The sequence below is a fragment of the Spodoptera frugiperda genome, chromosome 25 (assembly GCF_023101765.2).
Source record: "Spodoptera frugiperda isolate SF20-4 chromosome 25, AGI-APGP_CSIRO_Sfru_2.0, whole genome shotgun sequence".
NCBI lineage: Eukaryota > Metazoa > Arthropoda > Insecta > Lepidoptera > Noctuidae > Spodoptera > Spodoptera frugiperda.
The window spans coordinates 5,312,381-5,335,424 of record NC_064236.1 but is presented as its reverse complement, the minus strand read 5'-3'; the positions used below and the strand labels follow the sequence as shown (position 1 = coordinate 5,335,424).

The 23,044-nt window shown below is 33.5% G+C and overlaps 1 protein-coding gene across 1 annotated transcript; it reads right to left on the bottom strand.

Moving 5' to 3' along the window:
* Positions 1–4,779: 4,779 nt before the first annotated feature.
* On the bottom strand, positions 4,780–16,722 carry LOC118266183 (uncharacterized). The gene is made up of 3 exons (XM_035579582.2): positions 16,679–16,722; positions 5,959–6,122; positions 4,780–5,775 (listed from the first exon to the last, which is right to left on the bottom strand). The coding sequence occupies exons 2-3, from the start codon at positions 6,111–6,113 to the stop codon at positions 4,812–4,814; spliced, it is 1,119 nt and encodes a 372-aa protein (XP_035435475.2). The 5' UTR covers positions 6,114–6,122; positions 16,679–16,722; the 3' UTR covers positions 4,780–4,811.
* Positions 16,723–23,044: the final 6,322 nt, after the last annotated feature.

The window sequence follows — 23,044 nt, the reverse complement described above, 5'->3', positions numbered from 1 at the left end:
ATGTTAAAACTCCAAAAGCATTTTCAACGATTCCTACATCTACACAATCTGTAGTTATAGATTTTTTGTTCTCTACTTAAATCGTTACGGCGAGGATATGGTTTCATCAAATAAGGTTTTAAAGGAAACGCTTCATCTCCGACAAGTACTGCATTACTTGGCAAATTTAGGGTATTCTCTTCAATAGCCTTCTTTAAAGTACAATTATTAAATATTCCACCATCAGAGTTTCTACCTTTTGCTCCCACGTCAATGTATGTGAAACAATAGTCGTGATCAACACAAGCTAGTAACACAATACTAAATGTACTTTTATAATTAAAAAAGTCTGATCCTGTGCCAGGGGGACATTTTACGTTTATATGCTTTCCATCAATGGCACCTACGCAGTTGAGAAAATTCCATCTTATAAAAAAGCCCCTTATTATTTTATTCCATTCCTCTTCAGATCTTGGCACCTGTAAAATAATGAAATAAGTGTATGTTTTCAGAATGATACGTCCTTGGCATCGCAAGAAGTAGTTTTTGAATATTTTGAAAATGAAAATACGAAAAATATTGAAAATGTTATAAATTCAAATATACAAGTCGTCGATGATGTGCTTTCGTTTCCAATGCCTAAAAAAACAACTAAAAAAGCAGGTTACATAGAATCGGCCTTAAATAAATTGGACAATATTGAAAAAAGAGCAAGACTTGAAAAAAAGATGATGATTTGGACAATTTTGGAAAATATGTTGCGTCTTCATTGCGAATTTTGAATACCGAAAATAGCATACATGCTCAAGACGAAATACAAGCAATATTATCAAAATATAAACTGCAAGATCTTAGAGAAAAAGAACGACAAAACTCTACTCCAATGCCAGAATCCCCGTATTCGAAACAAGGCAGCGAAGACACATGGTTGAACATGTAATTTTTTTCCATTTTAATTAAATTCCGTAGTTTATATTTTGATAAAAAATAAATATTCTTTATTTTTCGCTCTGAGTATAAATAGTAACTAACAATTTCAAATTATTTAGCTGAAAATATATGATTCTATTATAAAAACTGTTTTATTTCGAACTCACCTTTATAAAATCTTCTAATACAGAGTAAATAGCTTCAAGAACTTCGACCAAGAATGTACTTATAGTACACCTAGGTACTCTAAATAATTGTGACAGTGTACCAAACGAATCTCCAGTTGCCAAATATTTTAATACTATTTCTAGTTTTGTTCGGGCAGGAATAGCATTACGCATTGTTGTATTTTGCCTTTGTATAGAAGGACCAATTTTATCTAATAAATAATAAAACTGGGTTCTATTGACACGAAACATGTTCTTAAAGTCATCTTCATTTTCTATTTGTAATTCTACACAAAGATTGTTAGACGCTCCAAGAACTCCTCTTCTTGCTATCCATTTTTTGATCCAACACCTCTTTTTACGACGATTTCTCAATATTTCTTGTCTTAGAAGAGCAGCAACGATTATCACACCTTCACTTACTGCACTCATGTTGGCAAATGAAGAAAAAACTAATTGAATGCAAGAATCGACTAAGAAATTTTTGTATGTGCTGTTTACACCAAGAAAATTTTGGCAAGCAAAACTTGTGCAAAAGGTCAAAATGTTACGTACTGTTTAGACCATGCAGGTCAATTATTGCTTCAATTTTATTGTATGCAACAGGCAAGAAACTTGCATCATGTAAATGGCGCTTTAAACTGCACCGTTCGCGGTTAAGAACGAGTAAAGTTGCCCCCGCCCTCACCTAGATGGCGTTGGCAGTACAATCTTAGTTCAAAGCGATCATCACGCAAGTTTGCGCCAGTAATTAAGTTACAGTTTTGGCGCAAAGTCTGTCCAAACGGTGTCTGACACGGACTTTTTACAAGTCTCTTTTTTCTAACTTGATGAATATTGAACACTTGAAATATGAAATACGGGAATGATATTCTAATTAACTAAGTATTTCTTTAAAAATGAATAGCATAGCCTAGTTTGGCTCATGAATTTGTTCCATAATTTAAAACTAAGAATCCAAATGTAACTAAAGACATGCTTACTTTGTCGTGTAATTTTTATTAACCATTCGACATACAAGAACAAGGTTTTTCGATTCTCTTTCTTTTACTTTATTGTCACACTCTTGGCATATTGTGGTCATCAGTAGTGGTGATATACTTTAGAATATTTCACTCATCTCTCGCCTTTTTGGCAGATACGTTCCTGAATTGAAACGTCTACTGCAGTCTTAATTAGATTGGTCCAAAGCATTGGTGAGCTTTTTTTGGTTTGAGAGGCGAAATCATTCAATGACTTCTCCCGCATTGAGCGAGGTGAGAGGGAGTGCCAAACTCTTACTGACTAAAAACCACCCCGTTCCTACTCCTGCTAACCTAACCCAACTGCCGCGCGTTCATCAACCTTTCCTGACTACATTTTTAGATACTGAATGATTTTCGTAATAATAATAATAATTAGTTAAAATCAAAGTTAATTTACAAAACTCGATGTCCTATAATTTACCAGCATTACGTTAATTATTATCTGTCATTTTTTTGCAAAAACCTCACAAGATTGATTACAAAACGTTTTGTTGTGTTTTTTTTTTCTAAGTTGGTCCATCGTTATAGATTAAACGACTCTTTTTTTAATCATGCGCATCGTATCACTAAATCACTGGATCGTGAAAACTATACATTTGGATTTTTTTGCGCAAATGTCAGCGGCCGTCAAACTTTTTTTTTGGTCATCATAGGGTTACATTTGGTGCTTACAAATTATATTAAGTCTTGACAAGAATATAAGTATTTTTAAAGTTATAGATAATAAACAAATAATTTTAATAACTAAAAACATAATGTCTGCTGTGCCTGCCAAGAGATTGAAGAGAGCTGATGTGCTCCGTACCTGAGTAACGTCTGTGGACATACTCGTAATACAATGCCTGTAGTCACTCCGAATGTCCGAAATTGGTGACACCCGCTCTAAAAGGTTTAACCGTTTGACTAGAAGGAGACACTGTTTATTTTATTTGGTTTTATAATTGATATTCGTAATAAACCTAGATTAACATACTCGAGAATAGATAATAATATTTGAATGTGTATCTTATAAAGAGTTGCCTAAATTTAGAATTACTACGAAAATCCAAACTAACGTATATAATAACAATGATATACTTAAGTATATTATATTATCCTTGACATATCAAGCTTTTGTTTATCTTCTCCATGTATATACCTTAAAACCCTAAGGCGCATATTTCCGGGACGGCTTTAATATAGTTATCGCAGTACCCAATTTGTCTCTCTATTAATAGAAGTCATATTTGATTATAATAAATGTATTACAATTAAGGTAAAAAAGAAAATTACTAAGAATTATTTATACCACAAAAACCTTTAGTTACCACATCGCCTATCTTATATTTTAACTAACTTATTTTCACCATCACTGGCTTTTATAACTTTTTTATAGAAAAGGGGGCGATCAGCGCCGCCCATGGACACCCGCAACACAAGAGGAGTTGCAGATTCGTAGCCGGCCTTTTAAAAAGGAAGATCTCTGAAATACCTTACAGAAAACAGCAATATTACTTAAACATGAGTTTAAAGCTGAACAAGAATGCAACTAATTTAAAGTTGCAATCACACTACAGACGTTTAATTTAACTTTCATAGTATGGTAAACTATTATAATAGCAGTGAATTATTGAAAACCTATGAAACTGTGCTAAAATTGTTTAATTACCAATGCCAACCACATCTGGTTTAATGATGCAAAAATATGTAAGAGTATGTGTAAATGTAACAAATAAATTAAAAAAAAAACAAATCTTTGACAACCACTGGGCCATGCAAGGGTGGCGCCAGAACGCCGACAGGTTTACGCGCAGGTATTCAACGACACCACGACGCCACTGACGTAACTATATAAAAGAAGTTTTACTATCTATTGTTCAAACAATTTACCTTATTATGAAGAAAATATCGAAACTATAACTAGACATATTCTAAAACACCCCTTTATGCATAGGTATTTGAAAATATTCTTAAGGTACTCTATCAGGATCAAAATCAAATCACCATGTTTTTAGAACTGCTCCACGCTAGGATTTTCCCCACCAGACCCGAAATAACAATTTGTGGATGAGTTTGTGCGGGAACAGAACCCACTACACGTTGCGCGGAAGCCACTTACCCAGCCAGCGCGCCAATTGTGCAGTCAACAATGCAATGCCTATACAATGTAGAAAAATTGGTATTTTTAATCGTTTAACTTCTTAAACTGATAGTTACTGAGATAACTTCGTTCGAGTCGACAAACAAAGTCGTCAGCTTGATAAGATAACGCAGCCTTATTTAAATACACCATGTATAGAGTCTGCAAGCTTTTGGAAATTCTTAATCTATTTTAATAATTATTAGAATAATATTAAAACCTTATTTTCTTTGATTTTTACACACATTGTACCCAATAATAAAGAATGTAACTCGAAAAACAACTTAAAATGACCCTTATCGTTCAACAATGATTCTTGCAAACAAAACTAGATGGCGCTACGGTCGATGATTGAAGAAATGTTACAGTTTGCGTTGAACTAAATAGGCGGTTAAGAAAATTAAAGAAACGAATGTATAGGTTAGGTAATACGTAATTATATTTAAATTAATTATTGATTTATTGCAACAATAATATTTAAATTTCAAACTTTTATTATTAACTTTAAGTTTTATATAGATAGATGTACGAATTGATAAAAGTTCCACAACATCCTTATAGTAATAATAATAAAGTCGTAAACGTACTTTTCTAATAAATTATGTTATGATGCTTGATTTTGTTACTTTTTAATTTGTAACTTTTTTTTCCTTTTGTTGCTTTGGGGAACTTCCTTTCTCTCTCTGGTTTCTCGGGTATGTGGCGATCAGATAACTTAAACGTCTTACAAAGTAGTGTCACCTTAGCCCCACCAGACAGATTCTCATCTAGCGACTTTATTGTGTTCGTCAGAAGATATTTTGTCGCAAAATGATTACTGTACTTATTCGAGAAATATTTTTTGTTTACAACATTATTTTCTTTAATTGATTCCAACCTCTCTGTCGGACACTCAATCTTTTTTATATCTTCATAGTCCGATGTGGCACTGTTTGTATAATTACAAACAACATCAACTCGAATTACCTGAACTGTCTCGGGACTTTGAGCCCGGGATATCGTGAGACTTTTCCTTTTTCCACTTTTTTGATAAGTAATTTTCGTATTTTCTATAGTTTCGGCGACGTCTTTAATTTCGTCTGTAACTTGTCTTTTAGGATATTTTTTTACGTTATTCTTAATTTTAGATTCGGCTTTTCGGGACTTTTTGGTATCGTTCAAGGATATTTCAACTTGTGCCGCTTTATTTTGTATCTCTTTGTCTTTGTTGTAGCCTTTTAGGTATGTACTGGAGATGCTGGAGGCGGGCCTTGATCGATCGGTGCTGTATATGTATTTTAAGTACTCGTCGAAGTAATAATAAGTGAGTTGTGATGACCTATCATCATCATCACTGAAGTCATGATCGCTAACAGGTTGTTTGACAAACATTCTGTGTTTGTTTACGTCTGTGTTCTTCTTATATTTGAAGCTAGTTCTTGGTCGTATAGTCTGATCGACGTCGCCTTGAAACTTCAAGGTTTGAACAGTTAACACCATATCCTCATTTTCTTGAGGAACACGTACGCTGTCGATCACATCACCATAGTCCTCACTTTTCATGTTGACGTGGAACCTAGGACAAGAAATTATTAGTAAGTGCCAAATGAAACCACGCTAACCCAACCGGTGGACAATAAGATACTTAATGAACCGAAAGTTAAGTTAGTCAAGTAAAATAAAATCCAAGGATATATTTCCAGAATACGCTGTTCATGACTATATTGCAGACCTATTTGTCAATGTAGCTTACGAATACCTGTCAAAAATATCTATCCATCTAGGATCTTCTTCATGGCTAGGGTTCACTAATTTCCTCTGACAGTATCTTCTAGGTTTCTCCGGAGTTGATGTATCATCCCTTTTGAGTTTCCCTTTAACCCGTTGTTGTAAATGAAGCTTTGCACACTTCATTGTACTCCGCTGCAACAATAAGAGGTAGTATATGTTTAAACAGCAGTTTACAAGTCTTTCCGATAATATAATCAGTGACACCAACGCAAATCATCACTACATTGCATGTTCAAGGGTACAGGCGTCAATGACTCGTGTCAAAGCAAAGGGCATCTGTATTTAGTTCAACTCACGTATCAAGCGTAGATCTCGCTCCCTTACTTACATACTCAATAACTAAACTAAACAGTCAACCTTCAGTATCTCGTATTTATTATCCATTAATGTGTTTTTGATTAAAATCTAGGCAGTACAGACCGAACTAACCAAGCAAATCGTTAGCATATTTGAATATCTACTATTAATTCCTGCAAGCATGTCTTCAAATAATAACTTACAACATAAACCTGCACAATAACCCACTGAATCTTAAATTAACTAACAACAAAGATAACAAACTGAAAGGTTCAACACACCAAAGTTGGGTTAACTGCAGTTCACAGGTAACTCAAGGTCAAATCAAACATTTTGAATTAATTTAGCTTTCGTGATTAAGTATATAGGGGAAGGCATTTTATTGTGTTTATGAAATTTGGTGGTTCAGTATTGTTTCTAATATTTTGAAGTATCGCCATGTTTCAAGGTCAGACATGGAACGAAAGCGCGCTATATAGGTATACCGTGTTCTTTATTGGCTTCTGTATTTGCTAACAATGTGATTCGTATGTATAGTGTATTATATATTCGTTGGACTATTTCGTCTGTCGATGGTATTCGAAATGTTTCGATGGTAATGTAGGTAGTTTAGGTTCTATTTTTAGTTTTAGATCAGTTTTGTTTGTTTGTAACAATGATTTTTGTGCTGTAGTGACTGATACATTTGTTTTGTCATCTATTTTTACCTTACTGCAAAGGAGGTTAGTAGTTCCAGTTGAGTACTTTATAACTCTCATCAAGTTATATGCATATTAACTTCTCTTCAACATACAAATTAATTATACAGTAAACAATTAAGTTATAATTTAACTAACCCTTTATACTTTAAAAAAAAATTAATGCTTATATTATTTCGACACCAGCAATTTATACTACGCTAACTCGAAATTTGGAAAAAACTTTTTTATGCCAAGTTGCTTAAAATGTGGGTTTACATACGTCATAAAAAAATTGAGAAGAAATATGCAAAAATAAGAAAGTTACAAATCTTATAAAACGCTAAGTAAAGGTACTTTTTGAAATCACTCGATTTATATTACGCCAACTATTATTAGCGGAGTGTGCGCAGGGATAACTTTGGTCAAAATCCGTGCAACACTGCGCTAACTCATAGTTAGCGTAGTTTAGTGCGTTCGTGTGTATACTTGTTCGTTTGTACAATGAACGACTTAGCGACTTTAACATTGTAAATACTTATGTGTTAACGTATTAATTAGTTTATTAATGGTACGTTGACTATTCTTTTTGTAAGTAAGTACATGTTCTTTATAAAAATATTGAAATATGCATCAGATAATTGATCATGCACTACGACCTCCCGTACTACACTACGCTAACATAAGTTAGACGTGTATAAGATGTAAATTTTTTTTGATGAATTACGTTTATATACGGCTAACTTGCGCTAAATCAATAAATAGAAATAAGTAAGGAAATATAAATATGAGATATTACAATGAATAAATTAAATATTAAGCATACCAAATTTCAAAAAAGTATCTTAATTAATGTAAAAGTTATCACGTGTTTCCCTTTAAACGCCTCTACTGTAAAGTACGCTTTTTGAGTTAGCGTAGTATAAATTGCTGGTGTCGATTTTTACTCAAAAACTGTCTCCGTCACACTAATCACAAAATACGTCGAATAATAAATATTCCGAACAATTTTAAGAAGTGTATTGTCTAAAAATAAATTAAGTGTTAAGCTCAAATTGGCAATTGTACCGTCAGAAGAGACTTCGCGGGACGTTTTGTCATTCTTTCTTAAGACTATTGTCTAACATCTATTCATTTTGAAAGCAATTATGTTTGAAGATGTTCCTCTATACCCGTCCTTTTCACACCCATGCATTTTAAATAACAAATTCGAGCGAGACAGATGCTATACAAAGTTTTTTTTAGGAAAGTATTGATAAAGGAACTACAATGTCGGCAGGATGGTGTATTTGATCTAGCAACGTAGCGGTCCACATGTTCTTGGGAATGGCTTTGCCAACGATGCAAAAAAAAGTTTCTTTCTATTTTTGTTGTGCACTCAAACAGTTTTGGTATTTGAAAACTGCAGTGTGCAACATTAAAATGATTTATTAAAGTGATTATAGCGTGGCTGTATGCGTGACTTCTAGCCGGCGTTATTTATGAATGCAGTGTGAAGTCTGACCCAGTTCGGTTAAAAATTAACAAGTTCGCTACATCCATAAACATTAATGCGGAAAAAGTTTTCTAAAAAAAGTAAAATATACCTTAATCGTGGCCTGACAGAGTCATTACCATCGCTTTGCATAATTAGAAAACAGAATATAAACACATTTGGCCCTAACTGGTCGGATCCCATAACTATACTTTTTAACTCGAATGTCAACCTGTCACGCAAACGTGTACAACATAATCAGCCTTGAATGTTTTGCGTTTTGTCGTAGCGTCAATTTTTTCCACGTCGTATTGTAGGAAACGCCGCTAGAGACGTCCGACATAAAATGACAAGACGGCTTTATCAGATATCGGTTACAGTTTACAATGCCGATTTGAATATTTTCTTGTATTACTCAACATTCAAAAGAAACCAGTAATACAATATTTGCATATTGAAAATTTGTATCAGTGAATAAACCTAGATTTGCAATAGAAACGAACAATAATGCACTGAACCCGAGTGCAACGTATCAAATTCACCACGTTGCACTATTCAAGGCTCGCACACAACGCCAAAATAATAGGCACAGCACAGCTGCTAGACAAGACGCACACAAACGCACAAATCGGTGCATCGCACACGGACATCTTGGATAACAAAAAATGCATTATTATTATCCTGGTACAAGGACACCACGAAACCACGGAAACTTCAACCCTAAACTTGTAACGTTAACGATGAGATTAGGAAAGCCCTTTCTTGTAAAACGATTAACTTAGATTTCATCCAGAACCCGAATTTCGAGATGGGACTTTTGATTCTGTACTTATTTGAATAAAGTTTAATTTTGTGTGTGTATCTTTGAGGAATTTGAGCTTCATAATTATTGAAAAAAAAGCTACGTATCTCATAGGCGCCAAATGCACGTTGCACGGACTACGATATGAATACGATTTCTGTTGAATTTTGTGAGCAAACCCGTGCGCGTGACTGTGTCTTGCACATTAGTTATTAGTTCCAATTTTATGTTGGAATTATGCACATTGCTTGTATTTATGTGTACCAGCTTAAAATGTTGGGCACGTAAATAGGGCCACATTTTTGTCTCGCTATGTGTCCGGATCGTGCGAGGGAAACTTTATTTGTATTTTTAGTTTATTTATAAACACTGAGGAGTTTTATTGTTTATTTTATATTAGCTTGTGTTTACCTTTATTTCAACCTAATACTTTTGTTTATTGAGGCAATGTATACGGCTAATTGTCATTTACATTCATGTCTTTTACTTTCTAGATAATGCTATTCCAAAGTCATCGTCGTGTTCCTCAGTCAAAAGACTAATTTACTATTGTATTTAATTACATCTGCAACTCGAGAAGTAACTTAAGAAGATGATATTCTTACTGTTATCCACCAATACCATCTAGAATATTAAATTGCAGAACGGGCACAGCCAAACCCGGATGCGTTACCAGTCAACTTTGAGAACAGGCCATCTGTCCCTCGGTTGTCTTATGACGCAGATAAAATCACCCTAGTAATCAAACGTCAATATCAAATAAAAACTACGTTCAAATTCCAATCTTCTTGGTTAAAACCGATTACAGCTAATCGTGTTACTCTAAGATGACTTTTGAACAAAGTCTAAAGTTTTGTGAAAAGCTCAGAATCACGAACAATGGACTTGACCAAACTGTGGAGAATGTTTTGATTTAACAATACGAACTAAACCTGGTTTGTTTAGAAGGAAAAATTTAAAGAAACAATAGGAGCTCGGCTGTTTGTTAGAAGAATTGTTGTTTTAAACAAAAATGTACTGTTGCTGTTGAGATTTTTTCCAAGTAAGTAATAATTACTTTGGTGCTTTTCGTACAACGTCTGCGTTGTCTTTATTCTTGTACATTATAGAATTTATGGTTTTATAACTACATATTGTACTTTATGTATTTATTGCGAACTTACTTACTAAGCTCTAAATTAAAACACACATCTCAAATTCGACATTCAATACCAAGCAATATAACACCGACTGTAACACCTACATATTCACACAAAACTTCATTCAAAGACATTTGACATGAGTCTGACGTTTTTTTTACAATGTCCACGTGCACCAAAAACCTGTTTTTACCGAAATCCCGACCTTAACGTGGCACTTGCAACCTAGTAACCCCTGTCCACGTAAGGTGACCACACAATACAACCTGCCACTGGGTCAACGCATAAAAACAGGTCAAAAATAAAATATATTTGGTTACTGTTGTAACCATCCGCATCTCTGCGTCGCAATTTTCATCACAATAGCTGCCTACCCCCTGGACTGAGAAGAACAATTTCAAAAGAACGACACGCCTATTTCGTATTGTATTAACTATTTATCTATTGATTTATGGGTATATATTTCAAGCCAAACGAAGTGTTTAGAAATTATACGATATTGTCTAAGACAGGTGAGAAAAAAAAATCGGCAGCCATTTTGGTTTGTAAGTATTTGCAAAGATTTTAAAAATGGAATGTAACGTTCTTTTATCGCAGTACATCATAAAACTTACCGATTACGCCAAAAACTAGGATTTACATCGGACTAATTACATTTACTAAAATAGCATACTACGTACTATCTAAAATGCATTACATAAAATGGTTCCCATACACGTAATGAAGCAGTTGTTCCGCAACGATCATTTATTGTGCCGTCGCATGCAATGTGCATCAATGATGATTATTTCTTTAGAAAATACACCGGCTCTAAGACCCCCTTGCCCTAAAATCTATCGCGAAGCAGACAAAGCCGGCTGCGCGAATATGTAGCGACGAGTAAATAAAGGGATGATATATTGTGAAGATTGATGTGATTAAAAAAACCATTTCCCTTAGTGCTGTCAAGGTGCATTCTTAGTAGTGATGTGCGAATGGTCGATAGTTTTGATTCTATCGTATGTATCGTACTCTATTTTATGATACTTATATGTGCACTAAGGGGTGATATTTTTGGTCACAAGGTAATATTGTACTCAATTTATTAGGAATCTATAAGAGACATACTATTTAATTTTATTTATGGATAAATTCAGCCTTCCCTACATGTAAATACTATAAATATTGCAATCTATTGTAAGTTTAATTAACATTTTAATAAGATAAATAAAATATTCTCAAAATTTAATCACCTATCTTCAATCAAAATAAAAATGGTCCTTAATTCGAATAACTTCGAACAATTTATAAAATCACCACCGATATCGATACTTCCTGCATTTCGTAACATCCCTGTCAAATCTCAGGTGAAGGTAATCGTTGTGGGAATTATAAACGTTGTCTCACATCAGTGTATAGCTCTGTCCCTTTCACAAATTGTTCTCTAGACATACATGATACTGCTAGCGACTTGAATACGTCAGACAATTGTATGGACGTTTTTGATGCAGTATTTTATTTGATACAAATAATAATTGAGGGACGACTTGTACGAACATTAGTTTATGACAGATTTTTTTTAATGTTCCTAATACAATAGGATTTTTTGAACTATTTTCACATAACACTGCAGGTTAAATTAATAAAAATTATGTTATTTTTTGCCATTTGAAAGTATTTTGGTTAAAACTTTTATCGATTTATTAATTTGCGTATTACGTATGAAGTACTAATACGTTCAGAGTAGTTACCTCATTATAAATCAATGAAGTAAAAAGATATCGTAAACTAATAGATTCAATCAACATGCACATTGGGCACAATGCGTATAAAAAAAATGAATTACTGACCGATAAAGTCAGAAACCGGGAACTAATGCTACCGGATAGTCATTGACAATTCACAATGACACTAATCACCAATTATTATTTATTTATTCTATTCATAAGAGGAAATCTGTTAACTCGTGAGGTCACTCTGCCCCTTTCTACAGGGACAACATTATTAAGGTCCAATTGACCATCTTAATTAGGGACTGGTTGAAATTCTTATTTCACGGGACACGAAATCTCAATGTTACAAATTCGAGTGGACACTGCCCGGGTTCAAACCGGCCCGGTCTTCAGGAAACGGCTACTTGACATTCTCAATAAAATATCAGTCTCTGTGATTAATTTTTGATATATCTATGTTATCTCATGTTTAGTATGTGAAAAATACAGTTCATTTTTCAATGTAGTTTCTGGTTCATGTTAACTAAACAATTGAGTTTTCTATTGCTAATATGAATTTTATGTCTGCTTCTGGTCTTAAAGAAATTATTAAAATGTGCCTAATGTTTATAACTAACTAACAAAATTAATAACAGCACCTAGGTTCATTTTATGATTTAAACGTATAGGCGACGGAGTTGGTGGTTGACCATCATTAGGTGATACTCGCATGCACTCGGCGCAGTACGAACGACCTGTGGTCGAAAACAGGGTGATGCATAGCGAGTTTGTCACAGGATTTTGTTTACTTTGCTATATCGCGAAGGTAGAGTAAAATATTTTGTCACCTTGTTGCATTATTGGGTGTGTAATTAAGCACTGTATATATAGAGGATACTGCTTTCATGTGTGGTCAAGTCGTGAGCAATTTCTAAGCAAAGAGGATATCAGAGAGGGCAATAAGTGTGGGAGAGCCATGCTTGGGCACGAATGAGCCGGTTCGACCGGGACGATACGAGGACCTCACAGAAAATTGGCGTGAAACAACGTTTGCGTTGTGTTTCGTTGTGTGAGTGACGTTACAAGATACCTAATTAGCCCCCTTCCCAATCTTTAAAATCACCGATTCTCCAACAATCCTTAAATTCCTAAACCCCAAAAGGCTTGCAATGCATTTGTAACGCCTCTGGTATTTCGGGTGTCAAGGCATTACCCAAAGATCAAAAATAAGAACAATACAAAAGTTAAGTTACAATTGAAATTTTTAACCAACACACAGTTAGCAAAATTGAACATTTTCGCCATAAATGTGTCAATACACGTATCGTAGATCGTATTTTACGATAGGGCCCGTGATATATGGCGGTGTATCACGCAACTACTTCATAACACACAATAATGACATGTTACTTCTAAACTACACTTCGTGATTTGTGACGCAAGCACCTTTCATTCAGCAAATTATTTGTAGTCTTTGAACAGTTGGAGAGGTTATAAGTTAGATTTTTTGACTTGTTAGTATTAAAATTTTCTTTTTCATTTTTAGTGAGGAAAATTATCCAATTAAAGGTAGAGGGAGTGTCACACTCTTACTGATTAAAAATCACCCCGTTCCTGCTCCTGCTTTTCGAATCGAAGCCCTTGCAACCCGCTAGGCAGCCCGTAGCTCATATTCAGTAGTATGGTGTCTAGATTGACTTCATTTTACGGCATTACTATTAAAACTAAACTTCCAAATCAACGTAAAAGATAGAAGGATAGAATTAATTTTAGTATGAATATAATTTATACTATACACTTTTTTTACGTTCTTTTATTTAAATTTTATCTTCTACCATTTTTTAAGACATATTGAAGTTAATTTAAGTGCCTACTATAATAAAACTAAAAAGTACAAGAAATTATAATAACATTTAACTGCATACATTTAAAAAAGCATTCAACAAGTACTTCACAAAATACCTTTTATATAATCTCTAAAATAACTCAACACTCATTCTTAATTACTCTACAATTTCAACACAAAAGCTCTAACAACAGTCATTTACTTTACAGTTCCCTGAAACTGCAAACACTAATTAAACAATTAACAAAATTTCTATACTGTAAGTAAATGCTCGGTGCAGTAAAGTTAATTTTAACTATAGAATAGGGTCCAATGTTCGGCACCTTTGTCGGTCTCCTTTGTTGACATCAAAGGGCCGCCCGCTACGCATGTTTACCTTGGAGGCATTAAAATCGATATCTGTGTGAAATATATTAGTCGCAAATTGATCGGGAAGTAGCTTAGTGAGTGACGTCACGGGTGTAAAATGTTTATGGGGTCAAAAAAGGATTTCGTGACTCTGAGGGGACTGCACGTGACTATGTGGTTGTTGGTTGCTAGTAGTGTGGGGACTGTAGTTCGATAGAGTTTAACTAAGGTCTATCCATTTGCTTAAAGTTCATGCAATATATTTTTTTTATATTACATATTTATTTAGCGTTTTCTAATTAACCTTATTCCTTTAAACTGTGATCTCCAACCCGCTTACCAAGTGTGGAGATTCATACAAAACACTATTCTTCTCTATTGATAATTGAATCATAAAGGTATTGAATATAATAAAGACGTAAAAAATACACGAAAATGCCACCTGAAGTTGTGATTTTTAACTAATATTTAAAATGCGAATGGCATTTAGTAGTTGATAACATAAGTAGATGATGTTACATTAACAATGCATTATAACTAACCTAACAATGTTTAGTGTATCACTATGCACTAAAGCATAGTTTAAGATCCTGCAACCTGATTAAGGTCTCAGGGAGCCGCTGGTTGCAGGTCGCTTCCAACCATTCATGTCATTGGGGGAGGCCTATGTTCAGAAGTAGGCGTCTTAGGGCTGATGTGATGATGATGACGATGAGAGCATAGTTTTAATGATATTCTGATACGAGTCCCAGTGAGATACGAAACTTGGCACTTGAAATACTGCGACTAATAAGTAATTATTAGTGCCTTTACGCAAACACACATGTACTCGTACACAGCACAGTAATGTCTTGGTTAAAACATATTATTTTTTCTTGTATTTTATTTGTCAGTTTTTATTGATACTAGAATAGGCTATCATCGTTTTAAAGAAACATTGCTAAGTTGATCGTTGTATAATTAAAAAAAACGTACATCATAAAGGAACCTTTACAAATTATAAATCCTACCAATATAACTTGTTTGTATAACCAAAATACCCATACACCGCAGTACAAATAAACTTTACACCGCACAATAAGCTGATATCGTTATTTTAGCTGATGACAACACAACATGGATGCGTGAAGCTATATACTCATGAATGTTGAGAATGCATGCGATGCAGTAATATCAAAACAACGCTACATAACATAGGTATAAAAGATAGTACTACGTAGATACTTATCTAAGTAACTATAGAAAGTAAAATTGTAATTGTATGTTGCAGTGAATATACTTGAAAAGTACTAAACTGGTTTTTAAAACATATTATTTTAAATTTAAATGCCATGGGGGGCATAAGTAACCTGCGCTAGGAGAACATTTGCCTTCAACAGATTTTTGTAGTCAAAGTCTTAAGCAATAAAGAATTTAAATTTGAATAATTTTTTTGGTATTCCTTTATTACTCTATTCCTACAATAAACATAGCCTAATATTTACTCCTTAAGTAAATCCCATTCCTGTATAATATTTCAAAATACCACGCAAGCAAAGCCACAGGCATAATACTAGTATCATATAAAGTTCTATGGCTATAATAAAACCGAATATGTAACACACATGAATGAGTTGTCAACCCGTCATCGAAACTATAAAAGATGTTACACTGAGTGACAGTATGAGACTACACTAGACATGACAACTTTGATATTTATGGGACTTTTCAAAAAGATCTATAATTCTTAGTAAATGAAAATGAAATTCGCAATCCATAAGAAAAAGTGTAGTTTCTGAATAATAATAATCATCATGCTTGTTTTTTTTTATTATTTCAAAACAATAGCAATTATTAGTTAAAAATATGGTGTTTAAAAATAAGTGGTGCAATTTAATATATAACAATTAAAGCACTAAACATTAATACTGTTTTCTAGGCATGTACTGAACGTACTTTTCGTAATCAAACTAGACAGATAATTGTATTATTTACACAATACCAACAAATAACTAAACACAATAAACATTACGGAAATCCTACTAATACAACTAATTTGGAATAATACAGCAAAACAAAATTAAAATCACGAACTCATTGCCTTTCAAATAAACCGCTTCAAATAAAAACAACTGAAATTGACAGGTGATTATCCTGTCATATTCGAGCATTATAATTAGAGGTTTAACAATCGATGCATGCAAACGGACAATGCAACAAAAAACTTCGAAAAATATCAAATCAAAATATTTAAGTACACAAAACAAAACATTACTACGTAAAAATACAAAAATAATCGCAATGCCATAAAATAATAAAGTCGCCATATTTTACTAGAGAGCTTACAAAAATGTCTAAAGTGTAAATAGAAAGTATGGAAAAAAAGTGCGAAGTATTTGCTTTGATAATAAGGCGTTTTATAAATAAAACTTTACCGGTTGATCGCGAGGGTGGTACGTTTTCCGTGAACCGTGGCCCGTCGTCGTCTACGGTGGAACTACGGCGCGAACATCCTATCATAATAGCCTCCTGATAAACCTAAGCCACGTTCATCATTGAGGTTCAACGAAATAATACACGCTATTTTAATTTCTTTTTATTTAATGTTTAGGATGAAATTCGCTTAGCAATTCTTTTTTGATGGTTGTATTGTAATATTTTGTTGAACATTTCTCGTTCCCGAACCATACAATACTGGGCACGCGAGCAAATTTTGCTTGTCTTAGAAATAAGGTCGGAAGACGCACCTTAGTGTAGCCATACCGCAAAAAAAGACTTTTATTTAGTAATAGATGTTTAAGTTGTTAATACGACAACGAACTTGATACCTACACCACCTACCCAGCTTTTCACAGAAGGAGAGTAGGGAGGTCTTTGCCCTGCAGCGAGCGGGACGATCACAACTGAAAAATAAATAAAGTAAAAATAACACATATTTTTTCAGAATAAACATGACAATTTTATCAAATTAGATACACAAATAACATGTAAGGACAAACAGTAATTTACATAGTTAACATAATAGAAATACCTACGATCCAGACGTCACTAGTTTGCTACGAACTATGCTATCGTAGCAACTTAGCTACGAAAATTCGTAGCAACACCGTTATTCGTAGCAGCGATACCTAAATGTGTATACCTGTATTACATACTATTTCTATGGAATTTAGTATCACGCCGAAGTTTTCCTTAAGGGGGTAAATATAAGAGACTGTATGACTAATAACATACCTAACTGGAAACAGGTGCACACGCCCTCCCAAATAAAGTATGGGGGCAAAATTATGATACTACATAGAATACAAAAAGTAATCGATATACTTATTTTATTACACAAAGGAATTTGTAGAAGTGTAAATATATTTTGTGTTTTGAACGTTTTGTCAACTGCACAAAAAACGACGAATATCAATAAAAAAAAAAATTGAGTCGAAAATGACAAACGTTTTGTTATACTCGTAAGTCATATAAGCAATCAATTAACCAAAGATAATGTTCTCGTAATATCATTAAATAAACAACCATAGAACAATTAAACAACAATGGACCTTATGCACACAGCCTTACAGCTTACAAACGCTCATAATTCTTACACGAGGTGTCCCACTTCCAGTTTACTAGACTTTTTATGTCCAAGACTCATGCTAGTCCTAACCGTTTGAACTTGGAATGTGTCATACGGACTTCTTATTCTACATATCTCGTTTATTTATAGGGCACATAAAATGCCGCTACCTCTAAGTTTCAAGAGCGACTAAATTGCCGCTCTAAGGTCAAACACCTTTGAGTGTAGATTTTTCCCTTTAATATTTTTATTCTTATTGTAAACAAGAATTTAAACGAGTTTCACGAGTTTTTGATCTAGTGATTGCAAGTGCAATTGACCTCGATGTATTTGATTCGATCCCTGTGCCGGTCAAGGTAATCTTCGGTTGTTAAACTCTACACAACTAAATCGCATCTTTACGTTTGGAATTAAGTCAATGCTTCGATTTATAAATGACCAAATATTATTTCATCAGCGGAGATCGAACCCGCGCCACGTTATACTGTAGCCAGTTCCTATTTTATGTTCGGAACGAACCTATTACATACCTATACAGGGGTTATTTACACATTACACATATTTCAAATTAACCGATTGTATTATTTCCATAATGATTAATAGCGGTTTTGGTATCATAATGAGAAAGAACTTTTATATAAACCATAGTTACTATAGTACCAAGTCGTAACTGGCATTAGCAGCTACTATTGATCGGCGTCGTAATTATATTCATAATTGAAGCTCATTTTGTTATAACCATTAATTACTATTTTTAATACTAGTATTACTCATCTATAATGAAAGTTTTCAGTGAGCATTGACGTCTGCAAAAGCTGATAAAAGTAAATAACTTTTTATAAAGATTTTGATTATTCTTCTATATTACTCAATGATGGGACTTGAAAATCAAAATAAGGTAATTTAATTGTTCGATTCGTTTGCGTAGATCCAGAACTATTTGGTCCCGATCCGGAGCTGTGGAGCAACCGACCCGGCTGTGGACTTCCTAGCGAGTTACTGGGCCTCCAGCTCAAAGAGCAGAAGTAGGAATAGGGTGGTTTTTAGTCAGTCAGAGTCTGACACTGCCAGATGATTATGCTCAAACTTTCTCCGTGTGAGAAGCCTTTAGTCAGCAGTGGCCACTTGTAGACTGTTAATGTAAACCAGCTGTATTTGACGTATGTATTTGATGAAGAAATAGGTTTAATGCCCATAAGAAACCTTTAGGTTCAACGTCCGGGTACTCAGTATACTACAGTTAAATAATAACCAAAAATATGGCAAATATACAATTGATTTAACAATTTACATTTATTGTGCTGTCGTGTTTCAAATGGTATTTTAAATTATAATATTTAGTTGTTTGTCTAACTCTATTGGTTTTCTGCAGGCATTTACATAATTTCATCTATCTTTAGTGTTTAGCTATATTATATGTACTAACTGGTGCCCGCGGTTTCGGTCGCGTGGATTACGGACTTTTTGATTAATAAACAAAGCCAAGTTACTCGTTAATACATCAGCTACCTGCCAATAAAAGTCTCTTCAAAATCTGTCCCGCTATTGCAGAGTATAGCCAGAATAGACTACAATGTAAAAAATGATATTGGTGTACGTATCGTATGTATTATGGTCATATGTATGTGGTAAAATCCAGGTATTTTAATATTGCAAACAAACATTTCAATTTGATTTATATACATATATAGATGTATAGATATTTAGGGTCTTAAAGTTCTATGACATCATTTTAAGAATGGATTTCCTATTTGATATGGTGATATGGTGGTGATCAACACTACTACTCTATTTCTAAGAAGTGGTATCCAGAATCGTACAACGTGAATCGTATGTTATTTCATACCAAAGAAACTCTCATATGTTAATGGATAGTCATACACAATAATATAATCATCGTGTCAATTTCACCGAAGAAAATTACAGTTTATAACCACTACATTTAATGAAAAACCAATGCATCTGTCACCAATCAGCAAACAGGTTTCAAAAGAATAAAAAGGAATTACACCAAATTGACCCTTATTATATCTATATACGTTTCATTCTGCATTGACCCACTCCGGTTTTCGGTATTAATCGGATAATCAGACAATCAGAAACATATTAGCACTACTTGAGGTCAAATCGGGGTTACGGAAAGAAGGACCTACTTTTATTCACCGTCCTATACAGCTTTTACCCGTCGCTTCACTCGCTAATTATGGATTTTGTATACCATTGAATACCTCATACACTACAACACTAATATTTATTTTGCCCAAATAGTCCAATCTTCACTGTAATTATCAAAGATGTAATTTATGTGTTAAAGTTCATCTTAATGAGGTGTTGCAGTTTTTACTTTAGAGCCTAATAAGAAAGCTACACCTTGGAGACGTTTAGATTTGATATCAAATAGAGATTAGAAAATCTCCCCAAAAACTACATTATTTCTTTATGTGACCAAAGTTGTAAAGTATTATTGCGATTTATATATTTTTATTAGTAGCCCTGATTCTGTAGCTATGTTTGGTGTGGGTCAATCAGCTACGTACTGGGCACGGAAAACAATTTCTTATAGATAAATCCTTTTGAATCACTACCTTAGTATTTTACCGTTTTCCAGTGCTTAGAAATAAAGATTTTGATATCGCAAAATCTAGATTTCTATTTAAAATAAGAAAAACAATTCATTTTGAAATTGATAGCGACGTTAAGTTGTCTCCTAAAACTTAGTTACGAACATAAATTGCAATGAAAAAAATCTTCGACCACCCATATTGTAGCTACGATTTGCCATCTCTTTTGCACTTGCTTGTTTTTGTATTTAGCTATCCTTATCTTTGTCGTTTGAAATACATTTGTTTGTCTATTATTAACATTGCTGTTTAAGGGTGGTCTCCTTTTTAATTTTTTTAAATATTACAACAATTTACAGAATGGCTGTTGTGTTCTGTAATAACTTTGTGGTTATATTGTATTTGTTGTGATAATATTGTTTTTGTGATTGATGTGAAATATTCAAAGTGCTATTTAAGGTTTCAATGCATTTTCAATAACTTTTGGTGTGATGCACAAACTGTTGTTTCATGTCTGGGTGTCATGTGCATGTCAAATTGTATGTTTGTACCCTCCACGCAGGAAAAATCCTAGTGTTGGGGCATTTATGAAAAAATACCTAACTATTGTTTAACGATATTTATTTCGCGAGATCCTTGTTAAGTTCACAGAGAGTTGTTAACAATCACTTTAATGAGTTAAAGATAATTTTAGATTTTCCTTACAAAACATAATAATCAGAAGCCACCTAATAATATTAGAAGCAACTAAAAATAAAACAAAGAAATTATATCAACATTTCTTTCACCAAAAAACAACAATAAGCCACGACCAACACAAGGCTGCATTGCCTATCGTACAAAAATCCCTGAAAATCTACATTTATATTGCGATAGTTTCTTCAAAGTTCAGTTTCAGCTATTATTTACAGCTGAAGTGCAATTTTTACAGTGCATTCAGTTTGTTCAGTTTTATTTTGTATCGTGTAAAATGGCTGAAGGCAGCTAAGTGAGCAAAATGTTTGCGGTCTAGATAATAACAGGGGTAGCACGAACGAATTAGGGTGGCGACACAAATAGAACGGATTATATTCAATTCGTATTAAAAACTTTATGCAAGAATACATTTTCGTACAACTATTTTAATATAGCAAATTATTTGTGTTATTTGTTTTTAATATACAACTTATTTAAACATTATTATTACGAATTCATATCATTCCTATAATTGTGTTGCATATAAATGGTTGAAATGGCGTAGTAGTGTATCATTCACATAAATGTTTAAAAAAGGGTACCAACAAAACACAGGATTCTTTGTATTCTGAATAAATATGAAAGTAACTTTACAAACTGAATGTCAATTTGACTTCAGCATTTCAAAATAAACGCATTGTCCTTGACCGAAGATTTACATTTTGCTTTCATGAAACCATGCTATATTTAGTATACCTACTGATATCCTTGCATTTTGTTTCAGATACTGATCTTCTGTGGTGAAAAGAAGATTTCTTCTTCGAGAAATACAAAATGACTAGCTTCTGCCAGCGGCTTCGCATTCCCGTGCAATAAAAATAGCCTATATGTTATTCTAGACCATAATCTATCTCTATACCAAATTGCATTCCGATCCCATATAAGTTTACCGTAAAAGTGTAACAAACATTTATAATACTACTACGATATGAAGTCATTGTCTTGTTAAGATAATAAGGTCGAGTAATAATGCCGTCAGATATGAAATACAAAACAATTTGCACTATCTTTCTGTAAATAATTGTTGTATTTATCTGCAAGTAATTAGTGTACCTATATCGACCTACTTCAAAATATTTCTTAGCAATAAATTTTAACTACGATATGGCTCCACCACGATGTGATAGTAAGACATACAAACAAACAAGCAAACAAACTTATACATTCATAACACTAGTCTATGTATGGTCTCTGTGCACTACAATCTTTACTCAGTGGTTGGCACGGCGAGCGCTGCCCCTACAAAGGAGACCGCGCGATGCGGTGCGATCGCACCAAAATTACGCACACTTTGATTGATAATTGCCTTTGTATCACATAATGTGTTTATTTATAGCCTTTTGTTGCTATAATAACAATGTAGTGCCTAGTCATGTTGGAAATTAAATAAGAAATGTCTTTGGTTTTCTGTATTTGTTCCCTAATTATTATCTATTATTGCTTTTCAATAGTTTTGAGGGTTAAACAATTTATACTTAATCTTAAACTCATTTGGCCAATTAACACTAACATATATTAGATTTAAATACCCATATAATAAATGCAATATAAAATATAACTATTCACATTAAAATACCTCTTTAATCCAAGAAATTGAATAATTATGTTGGTTTGTGGGCCTCTTTTAGTGATTTAAGCAAATCCTGTTTCATCTGCTGCCGTCAAATTATTTACACAAGGTGTTCACGCGTCAGTGATATTCTAATACTTTTGTATTAATTGTCACATTCTACCTATATGCTGAACATTGTCAAGTAAAATGTAATATGTGGTTGTATTTCTTACCTATAACTCAACGGGGCTAACAAAAAATCCACGAAATAAAACCGATAGTACACCAAAAATAAGGTGATTAGATTAGATTTCAGCCATGATCGTCCTTCCACTCCTCTCTGTTTAAAGCTTTTTGCGGCCAATCCTTATCATAGCTAAAAACA